General features: G+C 40.4%; 1 protein-coding gene and 1 long non-coding RNA gene across 3 annotated transcripts in view; both read right to left on the reverse strand.

Annotated features, from left to right (window-relative positions):
- The window catches only part of LOC118599798, a 61,260-nt gene extending 47,535 nt beyond the window's left edge, over positions 1 to 13,725 (reverse strand). Inside the window, exons 1-2 of one of the 2 annotated variants that reach the window (XR_004949306.1) lie at positions 13,372 to 13,725; positions 11,715 to 12,085 (exon numbers count right to left, since the gene is read on the reverse strand). This is a non-coding gene — a long non-coding RNA (uncharacterized LOC118599798). Of the gene's footprint in view, positions 1 to 11,714; positions 12,086 to 13,053 lie in introns of both variants that reach the window. The other variant, XR_004949305.1, reaches the window with a different exon arrangement.
- Positions 13,726 to 17,991: 4,266 nt separating this feature from the next.
- On the reverse strand, positions 17,992 to 22,297 carry sox4b (SRY-box transcription factor 4b). The gene has a single exon (XM_024267562.2). The coding sequence runs from the start codon at positions 21,575 to 21,577 to the stop codon at positions 20,378 to 20,380; it is 1,200 nt and encodes a 399-aa protein (XP_024123330.1). The 5' UTR covers positions 21,578 to 22,297; the 3' UTR covers positions 17,992 to 20,377.
- Positions 22,298 to 23,941: the final 1,644 nt, after the last annotated feature.

Genomic DNA, 23,941 nt, shown 5'->3' on the forward strand with positions numbered 1-23,941 from the left:
CCAATGTGAACACCATGGACTAAATGCGCATTTGCAATGAATCGGTCCCGTCTCCCCCTCTGGCCATTAGCGAGATCCATCACCTGAGTACTAGCACTTACTGGGTCTCCAAACTATACTTCCCATCAGCCCCTGCTGTCACTCCCAGATACACCAAAGCCATTTTCCATCTGCAATCAGTACCAGGAGTATTTAGTCAGAACACTGAGCTCTGCTCATTTCGAAGTCTTGTTTGTGCCACTCTGCCTGCATTACTGAGCGTTCACATCCTGACCTGATATTCTGTCTCATCTGACCCTGCTTCGTCTACGACTTTGTTTGTACCGACACCTCGTTGTTCTCTCATACCCTAACACATTCTCATCCCAACTAATCGAATATTGACGTATAATTAATAACCCCTCCGTATCACTATTTGATGTTTTGGGCGTCCTCAACTCATCATTTTCGGCATGCTGGCTGCTCCGAAAATCAAGGGTCCAGAACCCTCAGTACGCATTACTGGATGCGCACTGGTCCGCGTCTGATTTGCACATGGTACCGCATCTGATACCAGTTCAAGGCCGGTACCTTTTCTGGTCCGGTGTTGGATACCAATGCGCTTCCCATCATGGCGTTGGACCACGGATCTGGTTTGAGGCCCTGAGGGGTTCTTAATCAATCATCAAAATGTAACGACTCAGGAGTGAGAATGTGTTGGATACCCTCATGCTTGTGTCTGACCTCTGCCTGACCCTGATTGAGCTTTGTGGACTTTTATCTGTGCTTCACTCCTGTTGTCCTGTCCGTGCCAATAAAAGCTGCTGCACTTGAATCCAGCCGTCTGCGTTTCTGACAGCATTCAAAAAACGTTTAGAGTGTTCTTGAATACATGCCATATGCCTGGTGAGTCCAAAGCTTAACAGGAGAAGACATATTCATTAAAACAAAAGAAGATATTAAATTTAGTCAAAAATTTAGGATTATTATGAAGTTGAAACGACTTTTAATTTGTCACCAACTTGACAAAATGCAATTCATTTTTTTACATTTGGTTTTCTTGAATGGGAAAAAAGTTCATCTTTATTTTAAAATAGGAAATCAAAGGTAGAAATTTAAAGTGACACTTCTAGGCCAAAAGAATTGGACTTTGAGCATTTTTTTTTTTCATTTCTTCATGCTTTTCAGTTACATTTTTTCATGTCCCCACCCCCTCACGGAATAGTTCATGTTTTTTCCTCTGATCATGTGTTGTTTTGTGAAGTAAATAAAAAAATAATGACTTTAAAAAATATTTCAAGCCCTGTGGCGATCAAATGACGGCAGATTCAAAAGCAATAGTCAGCTTTAATGACACTCCTGCTCTACAGACTTTACTGTTAGGCTTTAGTTTGAGCGCAGCTGTGGTGTGACTGACAGTTACAAGATGTTACTACCTAGCACAGAGAGACACAAATCTCTGGCTGACTAAAGAATTTCCATGAAAGAAAATGTGAAAAAGAGACATATTTTAGGGATATTTATGTAAAGATTGAAAAAAAAGGTGAGAAACGCAGCCTGTCTTGTCAAATTTCCTTTTAGCCTTGAATTATTCATGAAGGAAAGTGATAAACAGCAAGAGTTTACAAAGAAAGCTTAAGTTTGGAACGCTTTTAGTGACTTCAGAGAAAAAACAGTGTGATAGCATTAGCATGCTAAATGTAGGATAAGCTGCTAAATTTAGCTATGAAGTGATCTACTTTACAACTTCATCTAAAAGAAACGTAAATATCCAAAATGTGGTAACTATGGAAGTCGAAAGTTCTACCCTACTCTTCTTTTCCTTTCTTTTTTGCTCATTTTATCACAAAAAAGCTTTTAGTAAAAATAAAAGACAAAGTCCCACGTAACACGCAGTTATTCCATGTTGCCCCTCTCCTGCATCATCCTGTGACCTCATCTGGTCATTGATGAAACTGACAACACTGAACTGCAGCAGCCTGCGCAGCTGCAGACGCACCAACATTCTCCTCAAATGACGTTGACTGATTTGGATGGTGTTTATGACCAACCTCAGAACAATCTGAGTGAGACTACGATTAAATTAATCAATTATAAACTGATCAGTTCTTCTGGTGTTTGACAATTTCTCTGAGAAACTGCTTTGTTTTTCTCCAGGTTATAGAAAAAGGAAAAAAGTATTGTAGCCGACTGGGTTGAGCTGGGTTGATGTTTGGGTTCCGCTAAAGTTCTAAGTTACAGAGCTCAGTGAACGCACCATGAAGACATGTTTGTTAGCCCTCGGTTCTGTCATTCAACCTGCTGAGGGAAATAAAGAGAGAGGGGATGGTGTATGAGATGGAATTAAGGCGTCTGAAGATCATAGCTTCACTAAAAAATAAAAATAAAAAAAACAACTTTTGGTGAGCATTTCTTTTCAGTTTTGGCTACGGTCTAAAATAACCACAAAATAAAGATACTTAAAACAAATTGTGTCATGGCGTCTCAGTGCGGGAAACGGAGAGAGGGACGCTACAGTATATTCTTCGTTATCGCGACAAAAAGAAATTTAGAGATAAGAAAGTAGGGTAGGCCGTTTTCGGCTTCTCTAGGTAACACATTAAAACATTTTGTATTTTTTGGCTCTTCTCTTATCTGCCCAACAGTCTACTATCTAATAGATATGTAGTGAAGAGCCAAATTGTTTTTTGGTGCTTTAAACGTGTTCTTGAGTATTTTAAATGTTTTTTATTATGATTTTTTTTTTTACAGGAGGAAAAATATAAAATAAATTATTATTATTTTAACTGTTTATAATAAATACAGTCTAAAAAAATATCGTATTTGTGACGTAAAAAATACGCTCAGCTAGCTCCCTGAACCACTCTATTCTGATTTATCCATTGGTGGACGACTAGATTAGATCCATGTAAATCCTTCATTTTCTTCTTTTTAGCTGGCATTTGGCTCAAACCCGTATGACTGGATAGCAACCATATTGCTTGCTTCGTTGTACTGGTAAAGTTAGGTTGGATTTGTGAGGGGCTGTAAGCTAGCGGGAGATAGTGAAAAGAAAGAGCTGTCAGCAATGGAGAGGGGTGGAGCCCAGGGTTTCTCCCGCCCACAACTCAAAGGGGAAATTTCTAAAGAGCTACTGCCGCTCTGCAGAAACTATGTCCTAAAAAAATATTTTTTTCATGTTGGCTAAAAGTGACCTAATCATAATTAAAAGACCACTGAGAACGCTTTGAAAACAGATCGAAAGATGATCCGAGTGGGACAAACAACTGAAGAAATTCATCCTGTGCTGGAATTCCAATAGTTTTAATTGTACCTTATAAAATCCTCAACAAAACAAAATTTTCCTTTGAGCTTTTTATTATGAAATAATGCCCAATGGTTCTTGTCAACCAAAATTCAGGAGAGGTATGATCTCCTTATATAGTTTTTTTTTTTTCAATCATCCAAACAGTTTCCTAGTAACTAGATACATCTTGAGAATGTATGTTTATGCTCTTGGCTAAAGCAATTAAAATAGGTGTTTTAATTGCGGAAGCAGAACTGGCATTGATATTTAAACTCTTAATCTAAGTCGTGCATCATTCTCACTTATCTGGTTTTGAATGGAAAATAAATAAACCAAATTGCATTGGAAAAAACTATTATGTGTGTATAATAAATGCTGTCAACTGAAGATTTACCGACTTAATACTGTATCATCACCACATAGTCAACCACTGTATTAAAGGGCATGGAACTGATACATCTAAACTGTTCTGTGCTTTCATTATGCAGTCGTGTTCATCCTCTAATGACACTTATGTGTGTTTGTGTCTGTAAAATCACAGCCTGGTAATCTCTTAACCACCAGACAATAACAGATTTGTCTACGATAAAATCCCAGTCTTTACGCACATTTCTGTAAACCAGGCAGCTGTATGATTCAGCCTGTGTCTATGTGTACCTTTATACCTGACGCATGCTTGGAAGCAGATTTAGTTTTGATAAAACCCCCAGTCTTTAGAGGGATTACCAGTCCATCCCCAGACGGCAACATGCTGTGCATTTATGGAGGTAATAAGTTGATCTGTAACAGACAGATAGGCAACTGGCAAAAGCTGTTATTGGAAATGGTGTCCCATATCTATATATGGGCTAAAATGAAAACAATATCTTTAGAGATGGTTCGACTTGTCTCATAACACACCATGTGAGCTATCATCCCGTGAATTTTGATTTTGGCACTCACCTATATTCGTTTTCCAACTGATTTGCCATGCACTGGTGTGTAGTTGTATTTTACCCCCACAAAATCCCATAGGACAACGGTGCTGCAGGCATAAAAAAGTATAATAAACTTGAACACAATATAGATAAAAAGCAATACAAGCTAACCTTTTCTGTACCAAAAGCTTTCTGCTAAAGTATTTACTGTATTTCTGTACCACAGGGCGTGCTAGATAATAAAGCCCACTGTCAATAAATGGTCTATTTAGAACTTTACATCAAATTTAAGGCACACCAAACTATAAAGCGCATCAAGCAAGACAAAAACAACAACACTAGAAATTGTTCGTAACACACGTCACGTTAGCTTAAAACCGTTAGCCATATTCACAATACCTGTAACTCTCAACCTTGTTTGCAACACATAAAAACACTAATTCTACTAAAAACAAACATTACTGTGATTACACAAACTCCCAACCTTGTTGGTAACATGCAAGAAACACTCCGCTACATGTTGCGTATTATACCTTTAACTCCCAAACGTGTTTGCAACACATAAAAAAACAGAAATATACAGCAAAGACAAACGTTACTGTGAACACGCTAAGTTACTCCCAACCTTCTTGGGTAACACATGAAAAAACGTAGTCCAACACCACTACAAGTCAGTCATATTAGCGTATTCACTATACCTGTACCTGTAAATCTCAACCTAGTTGTTTACACAAAAAAAAAACAGGCAAATAATGCTAAAACAAACATTACTGTAGCTACGCTAACTCTCAACCTTGTTAGTGACACGTAAAATAAAACCCAGTCTGATACCACTACATGTTAGCCATGTTAGCTTATTCACAAAGCAGTAATTCGCAACACAAAAACAAACTGAGGGCCCTAAAACAAAAGTTACTGTGATGTCACTAACTCCCATAGGGTAACAAAAGAGAAATCACAGTCCAACACCACCACACGTTAGCCGCATTAGCTTATCCCAATACTTGTAACTCTTAACGTTATTTGCAACTTGTTAAAAAGGAGAAAATAATGATAAAAAAGAATTACTGTGACTACACCAATTCCCAACCTTACGCCACCTTTGAACCTTGTTAGCAACGCGCAAAAAAAAAACACAGTCCGACATCGCTACATGTTAGCAATGTTAGTATATTAACACCCTAAATGTTGGTAACGGTTGAAAAAATACAGACTGACACTTCCACACAAAGGCTATGTTAGAGGCAATACCTGTGCTAATGTATTAACCCCTGTAAATCCCAACCTTGTTAACATGTAAAAAACAAGGTCTAATATCGCTACATGTTAGCCACATTAGCTTATTCACAATATAGGAAAATCCGGACCTAGTTTGCAACACGAAGAAAAAAGAAAAAAACAGACTGATGGCCCTAAAACAAAAGTTAGTGACGACACTAGCCCCCAACATAGGGTAACAAATGAGAAAACACAGTCTAACACCGCTCAAAGTTAGCCATATTAGCAGATTCACAATACCTGTAAATCTCAACCTTGTTTTCAACTCGTTAAAAAAACAGACAAATAAAGCTAAAGCATTACTAGAACTATGCTAACTCCCAACTTTGTTAATAACACACAAGAGAAATACAGCACAACACCGATACACGTTAGCCATGTTTCCATATGAGCAAAACCTGAAACTCTCAAACTTGTTTGTAACATGTAAAAAAGCCTGAATGATACAGCTAAAACAAACATTACTGTGATTCCCAGCCTTGTTAGTTCACAGTCTGACACTGCCACATTAGCATATTCACAACGACGCTGATGTTTTTTTGTAATTGGTAAAACAAAAGCAGACGGACATTTTGAAAGAACACTGTTTACCTCTCAAAATTGCTTTGATATCAATGATCACAACCTGAGTAATCCATATGTGTTCCAGATTATGATGCGCAATGTTGTTTTTTGAAAAAAAAATAAAGGCTTTTAAGTGCCCCTTGTAGTGTGGAAAATATGTGTCTGTTTACACCATCTTCTCTCAGTTCCACTATTTGAAAGCCCTGAGTGTTATATCAAGTCATTTGCAGGTAAAACTCAACAATATATTGGCACAGTTTTTAATAACCCACAATGTTCTTGATGGCTGCAAATGTGAGTAGCACTCTAGTTATCTGTCTATGCCTCAACACAGAAAATGAAAGGACCACTTCACACAAAACAACTTCTGCACCACAGTAATGGTAATGCAAAGCACATACCACAAAAAAGCTGGCTATAAAGTGGAGTTTTAAATTTGAATTCTTCTGCTTTTAGACCCTATTTTCTCTGCATCCTTGTTCTTTCCATCTCATCATTTCATCATTTAGCCTCTTTCTGCTCCATCTCCCATATGCTGCCACTTCCCATCTCGCCTTCCCCTTCTTCAGACTGTCTGGCTTGTGTGCAGTCATAAAGAAATAATTTATTCGCGTCCCCCCAGTGCTGGTATGTATTAGCATGCCAGTAAAGGACGTTGACTTATCTCGTGGCCACAGCCGCTGAGCGTTAAAACGAAGCTCCGATGGTTGGCAACAGGGTGACTACAGAATGCTTGTAGCTTGGAGAATTAGGCCTGTCGTTATGATTAGCAACGGTGGGCCTAATGTTTTCACTGCACTGTCATTTACTCCTCTATAGACAGAGAATGAAGTCTTATGTGACTCAGTTTTCTCCACAAAGGGATGATCAACCTAAATTCAGCAGGCAAGAGAAAATTAAACACAATTATTATGAAATATTTTGTCTTATTCTAACTAAAGACATTTTTGCACCTCAGAACCTTTCAAACACACGACTACTATTATTCTAATGCACTAGTCTGCACTTGGGAGCCCAAACAATTTTAATTTAATTTGATTAAACTCTGAAAGTGGTTCCATATTTAAATAGGTTGAAAAGGAGACTCAATATTACCTAGTAATTGTCATCATTTTGATCCACAATGAAGTGGAGATAACACCAACCACATAAAGTTATCTATATGGTTCCTGAGAGAAGGTTCATGTATTTCCCACAAGCATCAAGCAATGAGAAGTTAAAAATAAACCTGATAGCTTCCTGGGGGTGACCACAAGATGTCTGTCAGTATTAGGCTCATGTTGGTGATCAGTTACTCCAGGACTGATGCTGCGTTGGAGTCTAATCAACACCACACAACAGCAGCCCAGTTCAAAAAGACGGTTAATGAAAACTGGATGGGAATTTTGTTGATTCCTCACCTGTTTAATTGCATTCTTGTGTCCAAATAGCAGAGAATACCTGAAAATATACTTCATTGTGGTATATTGTAACAGATATCGTTAATGTGATATAAAATAATTTATTTCGTGATATACATTTTTTTTTCCATATCGTCCAGCACTAATTCCAATGTTGCGCCATTTTTGGTGCACCACAAACTTTTCATTGGGGTCGTGAAGGGCTGTAAGCTAGAGGGAGAACAGAAAAACAAAGAGCTCCAGAGAACGAGGATGGGAAAGGGGGACGGGGTTGCTCCCAACAGTCCTGCCCACAACTCAGAAACAAAATTTCTGATGAACAACTACTGCTCTCAAGAAACTGTGTTAAAAAATGACAATTTTTCTGTTTTGTTTTTTATCTAAAAACGGCATAATAATCATAATTAAAAGACCACTGGGAACACTTGTACAAAAGATCAAAGGATGATTGCTATGGGACTTAAAGGATGCTGATATACTGAGATGAGAAGACAGCACAAACAAGCAGTGAATAATAGGGAACCTGAAACTGGTGTGACGGAAAAAGGGCAACTAAGAACATGACCAAAACAAAATAACCAAATACTAAACCGCAGAACCCTTACAGTACCCCTCTCCAAATGGGCAGATCACAGATGCCCAAAAACCCTCAGAAGAAGGGACCTGGAAGTCCAGAATAAAGTGGCGGTTCCTGCAGCCAAACAGATGTAAGGGGTATCAGAGAACCCCTCCTCAGGAACAGGCAACAACCAAACTAAACCTCAGAACCCTTCAGTATCCCTCCCCAAATGGATAGATCACAGACGCCCAAAAACTTGAGAGGAAGGGACCTGGAAGTCCATAAAAGAGTTGAGGTTCCTGCATACAAACAGATGTAATGGGTTTCAGAAAATCCCTCCTCAGTAACAGTAAATAATCAAACTAAACCACAGAACCCTTACAGTACCCCTCTCCAAACAGGCAGATCCCAGATGCCCCGGGGGGGTGGGGGGTGGGAGGCTAGTTGTTCCCAATAGTCCTGCCCACAACTTAAAAACAATTCTTACTACTACCACTCTCTAGAAACTTTGCTTAAAAACAACAGTTGTTTTGTTGTTGTTGTTTGGCTAAAAATGGCATAATCATAATTAAAATACCACTGGGAATGCCTCTACAATAGATCAAAGATGATCGTAGTGGGACTTAAAAGATGCTGAGATACTGAGATGAGAAGATAGCACAAACATGGGGACATTAGGTTTAGATGCAAAACCAAATGTATTGCAATGTCTCAAAATAAATTTGAGGAGAACTGCATTGTGCTTGCATTATTGATGAGCAGCATAATAAAGCTGCACATTCTGGTAAATAGGAGGAAGCATCAGTGAAATCCACAGGAGTTTAGGGCTGAGCCTGATGAAACGATTGGCTAACACTATTTTTTTTTTATTCAGAAGTCCACCTTGACCTTGTAATGTCAAGTAAAAATGTGAGGTATGTATGAAGGAATTAGTACAGAATCCACAAGAATAGAATAAGGAAAACTTTAGAAGAGATTTTTTCTTATTAAAAAACAACCTATTCTGGTGGGAATTACTTTCTGTTTTGGTAGATTTGCTCGATTTAATCAGAGCAGTACCAGGAGAGGAGAAAGATATTTACAAGTCAGTGAAGCAGACAAAAGGTTATGGGAAATACCAGCATGTCTGGACAACATCAGAAAGAAATGCTGTGCATACTTTCCCCCCTCTGACTCTAAAGATCCATGGCTCATCATTGTCTGCAATCCCGCACATACGCAGCACACTGTCTGCTTACCTGGAATCCCTCTGATCCAGACACTTCCTGGCTTTTACTTGTGTTTATGCCTCAAAAACAGATGGAGGCTGCTGAGTATTATCAGCAAAAAAACAACACTGGAGGGTGTTTTTAAGCTGAGGTACATGCTATGTGATTTAGACGTCATTTTTTATTGTTTTTCTTCTTTAAAAAATATATTTTTTAGAGTGAATGACAGCTATAAAACCTCTAGATAGGGACAATCTGTCCTATTTGATTGGATTTTGCTCATTAAGTTATTAAAATGAAATGTCGTAGTGACTGATGTGCTTAGTCTGCCAATTAATCTTAAAAGAAATGTCAGCTCTCCTCGCTCCTTCAGCTTCTCCTTGCAGACTTCCTGCTTACAGTGATGGAGAACTCATTTCTGAGCAGACACGGTAGATTAACAGCAGAGCGTATAGCCCTGAGCCACATTCCTATCTCTGGACCCTCTGCTGCAAAGCAACGCATGGTGAAAATGTGATGCTGCAGGACCATGTGGGCTGCCATGCACAAAAAGGGGCTTGAGGGCGGAGCGTGGATGCTGACGAGTGCTGTTGTTGGCTCTCATTGGCTCTCAATGACATCATTGGGTGCAGAGAAGAGGAGAGAAAGGAGTGAATCTAACTTTCCCTCCTCCTTACAAGAGCATTTGTTGTTGAATAAGTGTTTGTAGCTTAAAGCAACAGGCACTGTCATCTCAGTGAGCTGCACATACTGCCTTTCAACTTATGAAATCATTCTGTTTAGGGGAACCTGCATCTCTGGAATGACAAAACAGATCCCACATGTGCTAAGACACAAGCGTGTGCGGGGTTGCATTTGATGCATAGCGAAAAAATTGTTTATCCTCAAGGTAAGTATATAAAAAAAGTGTTTTTTTTTCTTCTATGAAAGTCCTTCAAAAACACAACAGATGAAGTTTGAGTTTTTTTTAGCGTCTCTTGTTCCTTTAGCCTCAGTTTTCTAAAAAGAATGATTTCAAAAGAAGACAAGCGGCCAACAATTCTATTTTTTTCCGTTCATTTTTGAAAGACAAAGAACATGCAAACTTTTTATGACATAAGCCAGGCATGTCCAAAGTCTATCCAGTGAGTCAAATTCCCATTGGCCCCCAGTCTCCTGCCATACAAATCCAGTATATGCTGCCCCCAACATTTTCTAAGAATATCGATTTCTTGATTGTGATTGACTAAATGACATTATAAGCCGTTGAAAACCTGAGGCAACAACCTGTGACTTCTTGACCTTCAGAGCCTTAACGGCCAAACGATAAGATCAGATTTATTTGTTCAAATCCAAATTGCTTCCCTACCCCTCTGGCTACTCCCTATTGCTCAAATTGTAGGGGCATTTGAAGCTCTAGTGGTGTTTGAAAGTGTTTTAAAGGAGGAGAATTAGGAACTTAGGGGTGGCTATGTAAGGAACTGGTGTAGGACCCATGCAGGAAACCAGCATAGGCACAGAAACTATGAACATTTCCAAAACATAATATCCAAAAACAAAACCACAGAACCCTCTTACAGTACCCCTCCCCAAATGGGCAGATCCCAGATGCCCAAAGACCTGAGAGGAGGGGGCCTGGAAGAAAAAGTCCAGAAAACAGTGGAGGTTCCTGCAGCCAAACAGATGTAAGAGGCATCAGAGAACCTTCCACAGGCAATAACCAAACTAAACCACAGAATCCTTACAGTATATCTTAGGGAGGGTTAACCGAGGTTCATTTGTGGACACATTTCTTTACTTGGGCGTGCTTTGAAGCACAGTAGTTTACATTTTAATGTAAATATATAATAAATGTGACACTTCAATGAGTTTTTTGTTATTGCGTGACTTTTTAAAGTTATAAAACCGTCAATGTTATGTATTTTCCAAGTGATGGCAGCTATGTGCTAATGTAGGTAACATGCAACTACTTATGACATCAACGAGAAATATGCAATGTCTTAAATTAAATACTTTTTTTATATACTTCTCTGCTTTGAAGGATAAATTTAGGGTTAGGGAGAAATCATAGGGGACTTAATTCAGATTCAACCTCTTTTTCTGTAATCAAATTAATGAATCATATAATTATTTGTATTATTTTCTTTTTCACAAGGGTGTAAATTTAGTCATTTACAGTGAGCTTTTAATGATGAATAATATGTAACAACCCAGATTTAAGGTCTTCAAATCTGAAATTCACAGTAATTTCAGTAATAAACATACATGTAAGTTTAAATGTATTTCTGTTCTATGTAAAGAAGTGAAAATAGTTCATTTGTAATGTTATTATAAAGGTTCAAAGAGCGCTGACTGAATGGTCGGGCCTGTTTTCAAAACGTTTGGACACCCCTGACCAACATTACAGGTAAAATACAGTTTCTCTAAAAGAAACTGCAGGAAAAGCGAAGAGGCCGTGTGTGTGAAGACAAGGATGTGTGTTTGCAGCTGAACCAGCGTTGTAAAACAAGTGGCTGAACAAGTCCCACTAAAAAGTAATCTTACCTGGATGTGTGCAAAGGCCCAAAGAGGATATGAGAAGCAATATCCTGCTATCCTGGAGGCTCTGGCCTGGGACGCGTCTTCCAGGGAGATTTACGACACAGAGGTTTCATAATCCTCGAAAGTGTCTCCACAAGTTTTAGATTTCCAAAAAAAGGCACAATCCAACTGGCGATGGAGTTGCTGAAGTCTAAATCCTCCTGCGATAAGTCTAAACCTTAAAAAAATAAAAATTCTCTTAATCCTCCTCTTCTTCTTGAAATTCGTTTGATTGGTGATTCTGTGCATCCACCATGGGAGTTCTGCATATTTTTCCCCCTTCACCTCCCACAGGAGCAAATGCTTTTGCTGGTTAATCTGTGTTAAAATCCCACCTGAGGACAGAAAAGTTAAAAGAAAAAATTTAAAAATAGGATGAGAGTGCTGTAACCAAGCAACAGACAGTGTTCAAGCTTTCAAAAAGGAAGTTTTTAGAGCTTTTTAACAGGTAGTTAAAACTCTGATCTGTATAAATCTTTATAAATAAAGAATAACGTAATTTAGGCTAAAAATGTTAGTATTTAGTGTCAAACTTCTCATGTTAACTACTCTACAGTTTAACTTTATGCACCAAAATGTAAAAATGTGTCAACCTTTTTTGCAATAAACAATAAGTTTTGCTTCCATTAGAAAGTTAAGATCTAAAGCTGATTTTTATGTGAAGAAATTAACTTCTAATTGCATTTAATGGACAAAAAAGAACAAAGGAAACTATAAAACTATAAAGTAAATTTCTAAATTAAAAAATAAACTCCAAAAAGTGGCTCCAAAGAGTTGAAAAAGTTGTATCCTGGTGGTCAGGCGCTTCCCTCCGTCGATGTTCTTTGTATGAGCAGAGAACAAAGGAGCCTTACTGTAACAAAGACGCAGCAGCGTCAAATACCTGTTGATCTGCTTCCAGGACGCCCTGAGAAGTTTGTAAACGCGCCCTTGTCTGCGCTCATCTTCACTTCTTTGGATCATCCTCTCTACGTTCGTGCGCAACAAGACAAAGTTCCACCGCAGCAGCCTTTTGTTTGACTTTACACCTGATGGCTTTGCGCTGAATTCCCACACAAACAACTTTGCCAAAAACACTGCTGTCAAATGAAAACATGGAGCTAAAGATGTAAAAAACAAACTGCATCAGGGTGAACAAGTTGCCACTTTGTCTATTTTTACGCACGCTTAAAACATCCTTTTACGCGCAAACTTCTGCCGGGCTTTTTTCTTCTTTCTTTCTTTGTCTTTGAGAGTTGCAACATTCCCAAGAGACGAAAATGGAAAAGAAAAAAAAACAGACTCAAGACAAACTTCATCTCACCTACACTTAGTCGCAAAGACAAGTCATCGTATGCAGCCGAAGTTGATCTTTACTGGCTAATGTGGAGATGCGTCTTTGAGCATCTCCTCAACTTCTCTCCTCAACGCGCATCAGACAAAGGAAAAGGGGGACCGCTCCTCTCCCTCTCCCTCCTCGCCGCCGTAGTCTCCCTATGTCTCTCGCCCTCTTGTCTCCTGCTTTGTGTTCAAGTTTGGAGCGCTGACGCATCAACTACAGCCGCAACTTTGGACTGGAAATTCACTTTAGAAGTGTGGAGGAGGAAAGGCGCAAAGCGGGCCGGGACGGAGACGCACTCACCTGCGGGGCGGCTTGCCGGCTGCGCGCTCCCGTGCGCAGTGGAGGAAAAAAAAAAAAAGTTTGTTGAGGGCACATCTAGCTTTGTGTTGTGGAGTCCCCCTTTGTCTACACGTGTGATAGATGGATGGGGCTCCTTTTGGCCGCGCCTAGTTCATTTCGCTCTCCAAAGAGTCCCGCCCTCTCAAAGTCAAACAACTACTGACACAATATTAGACAGCGGACAGGCTATAAAGCAGATTTGAATGGTTTTTAATCAACCAAAACGCATTAAAAATACAAAAATATTTAGTTGAATCTTATTCTAGTTATTTTTTTAACTTTATCTTAAAAATGTAAATTCATTTTGTGTGGATCCCCCTTTGGGTCTGTCCCAAACATTGTTTGTGGCTGATAAAAACCTTTGCTTTTGAGCAGCAGGGAACAAAGAAGACAACACAAAAGCGGTGAGGGGTCTACCCAGAGCATGATGAATGAGGTTAATAGTTTCCTGCACTTCTAGCAAAGCTATCAGCAAGTCCACTCAGGATGCATCCTGGAATACCTAAGATAAGATCATGATATATCAGATGTAAAGTAAATGTCAGATCTCTTTTTTTCCTGTTACGACAAAAGTCACACAAAAGTTGTCTCGCTGCAGTCGAGATTGATCCAGAAATGTCTCAAAATTTGAACCAATTTGGTGTTGTTTGAGCTTTTATGAAAGCGTGTCTACTTTGGGCAGGAGTTTAGGACTTGTGATGGGATCGGACTTGTTGATTGGTATAATAACATCACTGCAATCTTTTGTGTGGACGTATGGAAGACACGTTGGGGTGGAGTTAGTAGAGAGAATGGGAGGTAGTGGGGGCGGGTCAGGAAAGTTATGTGTGAGTGGAGTTGCTCTTTTATTTATTTAACAATATTTATTCACTTATTACTTTTAATTAGTACTTTATTCTATTGTTTTTACTTTCACTCTTATGGTCCCAGGAGACATTATTTAATTTTGTCTGCAATGCAGCTCTATGAAGGGCTAGTGATAATAACTGACTGACTGAATGAATGTACTTAGTTCGTTGTGGTTGATTTTGGTTGATTCCTTGCTTGATTGGTTTGTTGGTTGGTATGTTCTATGGTTGATTTTGTCTGGTTGATTGGTTGGTTGTGTCTGGTTGATTATGTTCAGTAGGTTGGTTATAGTTGGTTAGGTGGTTGGTTGGTTAGCTGGTTGGTTGGTTGAATGATGAAGTGTTGGTTGGTGAATGGTTGAATTCTTGACCAGTTGGTTGTTGTGGTTGGTTGAATGGTTGAACGGTTAGTTGATTTGTTATGGTTGGTTGGTATGTTGTATGGTTGGTTGTGTCTGGTTCATTGGTTAGTTGTGTTTAGTTGATTATGATCAGTAGGTTGGTTGTAGTTGTTTGGTTATTTGGTTGAGTTTAATTAGTTGGTTGGTTATGGTTGATTGTTGGTTGATTATGATCAGTAGGTTGGTTTTAGTAGGTTGGTTGGTTAGTTGTTTGATTGGTTGAATGGTGAATGGTTGCTTGGTTGTGGTTGGTTGATTGGTTTTTTGAATGGTTGAATTGTTAAACATTGGTTGGTTGTGGTTGGTTGGTTCTGGTTAGTTGGTTGGTTGGTCTGTTATAGCTGGCTGATTGGTTGGACGGTTGGTTTGTATGTTGAGTGATTGGTTGTAGTTGGTTGGTTATGGCCAGTGGGTTGGCTATAGTTGGTGGGTTGAAGGGTTGGTTAGCTGGTTGGTTGGTAGGTATCTTGAATGGTTGATTGGTTGTGGTTGGTTGTTTGGTTATAGTTGTTTGGTGTGTTGAATTGGCTGGCTGGTTTTGGATGCCCATGGTTGTTTTTGTGATTGGTTGGTTAATAGGTTGGTTAGTTGATGATCGACACGCTGCTATTGCTTTTTGTGATTTCTACGACAAAAGAAACATGTTGGATAAGTCTTACACAGTTGACTATAAAAGAGAACTGAACCAAATGAGTGTGATGTCACTCGTAGAAAATAGTTTACTTCTGACTACAACCCAATTAAGTAAATCCAGTTGCCAGTTTTTTGGGATACTGACGTTGTCATGTTGTAGCCAGACGACATGATTGGTCGGAATCAATCTGAGTAAAAATTTCTATGGCAACCACTTTTGCCAATCAGGAGTGAGCTTGTTGGAAGTCGACACCCCATCCACTTGAAAGCTGGCTCAGGAGAATCTGCCAATTAAACGTTCTACCACATACAGTACTTCTATTGAGACAATTGATTGGTCAGTTCATAACTTGAAAAGCTTGCAATAAAGAGGAAAAAAACATCAGTTCTCATATGCAGTCAATGGGTGGGAGTCATTCAGGTCTGGGGTCTTGTGTTTTAAACCCTATTAACAACTCTGCTTGTCTCCTGCTTATGAGGTTTTTGTGTAAATGAGCCAGTGGGGGCATCCAGCAACATCAAAACTGAAACCTCTAGCAGCTTCACGCCAGACGCTAACAAATAAATAATGAAAACAGGATTTTTGTATGAATTAAGCAAACTTGGATTGGAATTAAATAAAACCAGAGCGATGGGGGCCCACCCGCGGAACCAACACATACTGGTTTTAAGGTTGCACATAATGACAGTCAGGCGAAAGGGATGGATTCCTGCCTCTCTATTCCCACCTCCGACAGGGCTCTTATTCTCTCCCCACCCCTCACCCCCCACCCCTGCTGTGGTTTCAGGCCACCGCCTCCTACAGTTTGACTGTTCTGCTCCACTCCTTAGCTGCTGGCTGCCCGTCCCCCCACTGAGGAGTCGGCTGAGCAGCACTCGACACTGCACAGCGAGCAGGACTCCCACTGCCTGAAGGAGCCTCACATGAACACAGAAGTGCTGAAACGGTTTCGGAGCTGAAAGATAATGCCACAAATCGGAGATTATATCCCCATGCATGAGGCATGCAGTATGTATCCTTTGGATGTACAAAAACAGATTAGGATCAATGAGCATCCTACAGCTAACCCCAAATGAAATTTAGGCTGCAATAAAGCTCTTGTCTTTATTCTATTGTGAAAATCAGGGGGTGTTTATAACATTACAATTAAAATGCTGGTTTTGAATCACAAAACTCACTAATAGAACATACATCTTAACAATACGATTCATATCATAATTTGTGGTTCACGATACGATTCGATATTGGTTTATTTTGAACGATCCAACTCACTGACCTAAAATCGATCCAGGACATATTTAGCCAAAACTTCTACCAGAGATAAATACCTGGTACTAAACAGTGCAGCTGAAGTTTTCAAGATTCCTTGTATTTCTTGTAAGATATCAATTAAATATGAATTTAAACAAACAAGTTAAGAAGAATTAATTGAAAAAACATTCACATTTTTGCTTCATAAAGTTCAGCTGCTTGTTTTTTGATAAAAGTAATACAAATGGAGAATTATTAGAGCATTGTACCATACTGTGTGTTTCATTGGACAGTACTGATGGTTTGATCATTCTTTATCGTCATCACTTATGTTGTCCACTGTGATGGTCGTTTTTAAACCTAAATCCAAAAGGTATTTTCCTATTGATATAATCTATGTATTTCATTTTAAAACTATTTTATATTATGAATAACTTCCCTCAAACGGATCAATCTAGTTAGATCTTATGAATACAAATTAATTGTTACACGCCTCAATATAATCATTTCCAGTTGAATGAAAAAGGGGGAGAAAAGGAATACTTTCACATGCAGTCTTAATAATAGAATAGAATAGAGTTGGAATATGTTAAAGCGTTTTTTTTTTTTTTGTTGCACGGTCCTTTAAACCAGCTGATGGAAGCCAATAAGGTGGACGGCGTTTTCTCCCTTCACAGACATCCACATGTCATGCACAAACACACATGCAGTAAACAGACACATACAGCAGCAGACAGACAGACATGCTTGTCAGCTACGCTGGAGGGCCCTTGGCTGACTGCTGCTTAAACAGCCCTTCCCCCACTAAGGGTCTGTCTGGGAGAGGGGGAAGGGAACCGCGGCTGTCTGGCTGGGAGCACACACCTCAACTAGCAGGAATACAATTCACAGAATGGAGGATATAGAGAATTTTGAAAAAATAGATAAGAATTTAGTTAATTTGTGCAGGTTAAGTACATCAGTGTAACATATCTAAGAATATAATTCTATACGTTTTTTTAAAAAGTAACATTTATTTTAGCTATTTGCCTACATTTATGTAATAGTTACTCAATATTGCTCATAAAAAGTTGTTCTAATCGGATCTATTGTCTCCAACTGATCCTGTGAGGTTTTGGAAACAACAAACACAGTCTTGTTTACAAGTGATACTAACCTACTTTCTGTTATCAACCCTGTATAACATGGTTTTCCAGCTATACATTATGGAAATTGTTTTTTTTTAACCCTTCGAGCCAAAATTAATTTTTCACAGCTCTTTGAGCAAATAAGTGCAGTTATTTTTCTGATGTAAACAAAAACAAAAAAATAGCACTTATGTTATTTTGCTGATCCTAGGCAAATCTGTGCCATATGGTGACATAATCATCCAACGTGTGACCTAAAATAAAGCCTTATACACAAAACGATTTTTTCACATAAACAACAACAAAAAAGTGATACAGACTTTCAGTTCCAGCTGATATTTATTTCCTTCTTTGAAAAAAGTTCTGTACACAAGTTTGCTATCAACAATCTGACAGGCAGTGAATGGACACAACTTAGCTGGCATGAGACAAAACCTCCTCATTTCTCTGTATGTCAAAAAAAAGGAGAAAAAAAGGGTGGTTCCTTTGTTTATGGCATGATTTAGAGACAATAAATGATAATTCTACACAGCATATTGCACAAGATGGATGAAAAATAAAGTTAATATATTTAAAAATGCTTTTATATATATATTTATATAAAAAAACAGTCTGAACTGACCACCTTCAATGTAAATAAGGATGTGGAAAAGATAGCAGTTCTAGACAGTGCCTGTCTTTGATAGCAACGACATACATAAACACACAATCTTTTTGCTTTATGGTACAGTCAAATATACAAAGATCAAGTTCACGTTTAATCGTTTTTCCTCATTTTTTTCCCCCCATTTTTTTTTTATCTGAAAAAACACAACAGCTAATAACCTCAATCTGAAATACAAATGCTAGTCACCATGCCATAAAGATACTAAAACATTTATTAGCTAATAGTTAGCTGACAAGTAAAAAAGATTATATATTCAAATACAATGAGAAACGCAGTACAAGTAGATGTTGCGGAACTCAAGTCGGAAATTTGAATATGCTTGATGTTGTCGCTCTTGTTTGTTTGAAAATATTGACAGTCTCTTCAATCCAGTGGTTGACTGGCAAATGTGACATCACTCGGTGAAAACATCCAAGTCAAATTTAAAGCTACAATCTCCTCATTTTTTGTCACAGGCAAAAAATCTGACGTGAAATGCAAACGTAAGTCGCTGCTGGTTGAGATAGTGACGCTGTTAACCCCACATGGGGTCACAAGAACAGCTTGTGGCGAAAAAAAGAAAAAAAAACGTGTTCCTGTGTCTTTAAGCAACCTGCAGTCTGGCACTGTAAACGCCGAAGGGGCTTAAAAAGGAGGCTGGTCCAAGGACTGGTGCTGCTTTCAAGTGCTGTCGGGAAAAAAAAACGCTATAGTGGGGAGAGATTCTCATGAGGTGCAGCAAGTTTGTTAGGTTTTCGGGAAATTTAGAGTATTTTACTAGCTCCTCCATTCAGTCAAAACATTTTATCCGAAAGAGTAGGCACAATGTCTGTCCCGCCAAAATAGCATCTAAACAAACTTACTACGAGCACTTGAAGGCAGCATGAAAACCAGCCCGCCAGGGTATTAAAAACTAGGAAATCCAATACAGCTGTATTTGTAGGCTACACACACCGATTGTTGACTTCCTCTTTTTTTTTTCCATATATATTTGTACAAAAATACACTGAGAAAATAATCAAAATGTTTCCTCTCTTTGAAGCGTCCAAAAAGTGTGTACATTTAAATATAAAAAGGGAAATAAAAAGTCGTGTGTTTTTTGTTTTTTTAAACTCTAGCCCTTCGCCTGAGAGAAAAAAAAGTGACAAACAACCGTGTAAGAAAAAGACAACACAGGACTCGAATCATGTGCAGGCCAACATGAAGTTAAAAAGATGTTTCCAACAGTATATAAATACAACATCCGGTATAAAATGGCATCTTGATAAATGTACAAAACAAAGGTGTAAAAGAAGTCGGTGTTTCTCTAGAACTAGTATCTGAAATAAAAAAAAACAATGTTTTGGTCCTGAATCGTAGAGAAAACGTGTATAAAGTTCAGCACAGAGTCGAAGTTGAATCCTGAAAATTTTTACGACAGCTGGTGATCATTTCAACGTGCTTTTTTTTCAAAATAAAAGAACTAAAAAAAGCGAGCGCCACCTATCCATTTAAATAATCCTAATACTAGTTTTCCAAACTGTTCCAACAGTCTCACAGAAAATCTCAGCACAAGATAGGAACATAGTAGGCTATCATGCTTATTTTTTTCTTTTTCTCTTCAATAAAATAGTAAAAGAAAACAAAAAAGAAAACCCACCTCAGTTTTATTTTTTAATGCCTCTCTTTGACACAATGATAAAAAATGTCGCACGGCAGTCCTATTCTGTACCTTTAAGTGGGAAATTCACTTGGCGGTTGGTGGAAAAAAAGTTGTGAAATGTCCCTTTTTCGATCAACAATATTGATTAAGTGAACGGCGGACCGCAGCGTGCAAATCAATCACAGTTTAAGTTCAAAACAGTCCAGGACTGAACGCAGGAAGCTCAGTATCTTCCTCTCCACGCATCGTGATTTTGACTCAGTCCACGCATCCCAAGAAAAGTCCACGCAGGAGGGGGAAAAATAAAAAAAAATCAAAGCAAGTAGTCGCTTTCCAGGGATTTTGCAGCTCTTGCTGCAAAGAGGCGCGCGGACTTTCGTGACGGTTTACGGCAGTGAAGCTGCCCGCGTGCGCTCAGTCAGTACGTGAAGACCAGGTTGGAGATGGTGGACTCCAGCCAATCCCCGGAGATCATCTCGCTGACTTCAGGCGTGCAGTAGTCGGGGAACTCGAAGTGGGACCCCCCGGAGATGGACTCGCAGTTCAAATCCCAGTCTCTGTCCAGCACGGAGGAGCCGAAGCTCCCCAGCGACATGCTGTCGTAACTCGGGCTCGGGTTGACGTCTTGTAGGTCGTCTTCAAACTCCTCGTCCTCAGACGACGAGGAGGAGGAGGAGTGCGAGGAAACGGAGGAGTGCGAGCCGGAGGGGGTGGGTGAGGAGGCCCGCCGGTTTGTGTATGTGTGCCCGCCGCTGCCGCCGCTGTTGCTGCTAGTGCTGCCCGGGGAGGCGGCGCCCTCCTCCCGGCTAGCCGCGTCGTCGTACAGGCTGGTGGAGTCGCTGGAGTCGGCGGAGGTGCTGAGCGTCGGGCTGGCCGGGACGGTGACGGACGAGCCCGGGCTGATGCTCAGGCTGGCCGCGCCGCTGCCGAACACATAGACCCGCTTCTTCTTCCCGTCCGGGATCTGCTTGGCCGCGGAGGACTTGGACTTGAAGGGGTTGTGCTCCGGCGGCTGCTCCGAGGAGAACAGGGATGCTTTGGTGCTACTCCCGAAAAGTGATTTGTGGGGTTTGCTGCTGCTGCTGGGTGATTTGGAACCGCTCTTCCTCGAGGATGAGGAGGTTTTAGTGCTGGTGTTGCTACTGGTAACTTTGTCCCCCCTGTCGCCGCTGCTGCTGCCGGGCTTGGAGGCGCCGGATTTGACTTTCTTCCTCGGCCGGTACTTGTAGTCGGGATAGTCCGCCATGTGCTTGAGCCGGAGCCGCTCCGCCTCTCTGATGAACGGGATCTTGTCGCTGTCTCGCAGCAGCTTCCACCGCTTCCCCAGCCGCTTGGAGATCTCGGCGTTGTGCATATCCGGGGACTGCTCCATGATTTTTCTCCTCTCGATCTGCGACCACACCATGAAGGCGTTCATGGGTCTCTTGATGTGGCCGCTGGGGGTTTTGCACCACGCCGGGTTGTCTCCCAGCTTGTCGCCGGCGGTGGAGGAGCCCGGCGAGAGCGGCGAGGCGGCCGGGTCCAGGTCCATGCACGCCCCGGAGTCGGAGCCCGAGTCGCTGGTGAAGAAAGACAGCGCCTCGGCGGTGCTCTCCGTGTGGCTCATTTTCTGCACCATGCTGCCCGGCAGTGCACACCGAGGGGGAGCTGGCGTCTCAGTCTGAGCTGAGTGTAAACAGTAACTTACTCCTGAGATGCACAAGAAACTTGGCAGCACTTAGGTCCAAAGTTGCCTGAAAAGGCAGCAGGCATTAAAAAAAGTTTAACTTCCAAGTTGTTGAGTTTTAAAAGCTCATTTCAGATCGTGAGCGGACTCTACACGGATGTAGAGCAGTGAAGGGTGCCGGTTTCATGCACAAGACTATGTTTTTCTCAGCATCTGCTCAGAATGGGGGGCCACAAAAAAAAGAAGCAAAAAGCCACTTCTTACTACCCGCCTCCCTTCTGCAAAGCCGACTTTTCGCGTTTCAAGCAGCCTTTCAGCAGCGGCCCTCCTCCTCTCGCCTTTATCTCCTCCTCATACAACAGCGATAAAAATCCACCAATCAAACGCTGTCGCTACCCTGCCTTTGAGCCAAACCACGCCCCTCCCCGTCATTCATTGGTGGAAAATGAAACGCAATAATAATCAGCGTGTGCAATGAGGAGCCTCGTGTCTGACCTCATTCCAGAATATAAGAAACTGAATTTTTTTAAAGAGACATGGGATAATGTTGTGAACCCCCTCCATTTTTTTTAAAACTAAAACAGTCCATGTGTCTTCTATTAACATATAGGCTCAGTATATAGGAAGTCAATTATAGTTTTACTTTGCCATGTGGCTACTTGAATACCGGAAGTAGAATAAATCACATTTTTTCCTCATAGTGAGAATGTTGTGAATGGCGCACGCATCATCAAACAGTGAGGCTTTTCACAATAAAATACAAACATAAACTTAACTATTGATATTGTACATTTAACTTTTTTTTTACACATATTTATTTTTGTCTGAATGCAGGGAAGAAGCAGCACGACCAACCAACTCGTCTCCTGGACACATTTGAGCTTCGGGCTGGTGAGCGCGAGGACTTTACGCCGCTTGATTTACCCCCCTCTCCCTCCCTCCGAGGCGGGGCTGGGCGGTCTTTTGTCACATCATCCAGCGCCACAGCGCACCAGACAAGAGGGAAGCGCACGCGGAGGGAAGGCAGGTGACAGGCGCAAGAGCCCGCGCGCGCACACATCCCCAACCACACAGTGGATCCCTCACTAATAGGCAATAAATAAATATATAAACCCTACTCAACAATTACACGTTTCTAAGTTGTTCTAAGCTGCACCCTCATGTTGTAACAGTGACCTAATTTTTTACTTTCTATCCCAAATTTTGTGATGCAAAAAGGAATTTCTGTTTCATTGAGTAAAAAAAAATCTGCAGCTCAGCAAAAAGGCAATAAAAAGGGGGTAAAAAAAAGTGATTACAACAGAGGCAGCCAGTGTAAATAAACAATAATGCAGGGTTTAGTGGCCGCTAGATGGCGTCGCAGAGCCAGAAAGGACGCAGCCTGGCTGGTGACTGAAAAGTTATGGAGGGTAAAAGAGAGCAGGCCAAAAGATTAAGAAGAGTTAGTTGGGGTGCATTACATAATGTCTGTGCTGGACAAGGAGGGAGCTTTATACACAGGGGGGTGCTTGGCTCGGGTGTGTGCGCTAAACTGAATTTTAATGAAGTAAAATAAAGGTGTGAAATTTCAACAGTGATCTTTGCCATAGAGGGAGCGTGCACACCCATGAACATCAAGCCATGCCATCAATAGGAGATGAAATGAAAAACAATATATAAATAAAGGCAGTGTGCGTGCAAAGAGACGGTCCGATGTGACATGAGTCAGAGGTGACTTGGACCCTAGCAGAAAAAAAAACGAGTTAGGAAATAAGCTCTCCAACCTCCTGGATGCACGTCCTTGATAAAATTACATCTGATATGGCCTCGCATCTGCTGTGCATCCAAGTAAAGCAGTAGGTAATTGGGCTTTAATTTGTGACCCTTCAATGAAGCAGAACTGCTATGGAAATCAGAGAGTTAGCTCAAAAAACGATCACATTGCCCAGCACTGCATTTTTTATACAGGAATGCAGGCAAATGCCACTCGAATAGATCAAGCTGAAATTGGACAGACTTTGGTGGACAGTTTTATAGAATGATTCAGGAATGTGGGTTTTGTTGGAATTAGAGCGTAAGAAATATGACATTCTGATTGTGATGTGGTTAATTAAAGTCCCACTCTGATCATTTTCTGTTTTAAAAGCATATCCAGTGTTTTTTTAATATGATTATGCTACTTTTAGCTAAAATGAATACATAAAAAAAATAGATGTTTTCTGAGATTTAGTGTCTGCAGAGCGGCAGTAGCTCAATAAGAATTCGAGAGGGAAGGTAACATGGCGTCCAAACACAATATTAAACTAGCCAGAAACTGAATTTGCGTATCTATTCTAG

This window comes from Oryzias melastigma, linkage group LG16, assembly GCF_002922805.2.
Source record: "Oryzias melastigma strain HK-1 linkage group LG16, ASM292280v2, whole genome shotgun sequence".
In the NCBI taxonomy this organism is placed as follows: Eukaryota; Metazoa; Chordata; class Actinopteri; order Beloniformes; family Adrianichthyidae; genus Oryzias; species Oryzias melastigma.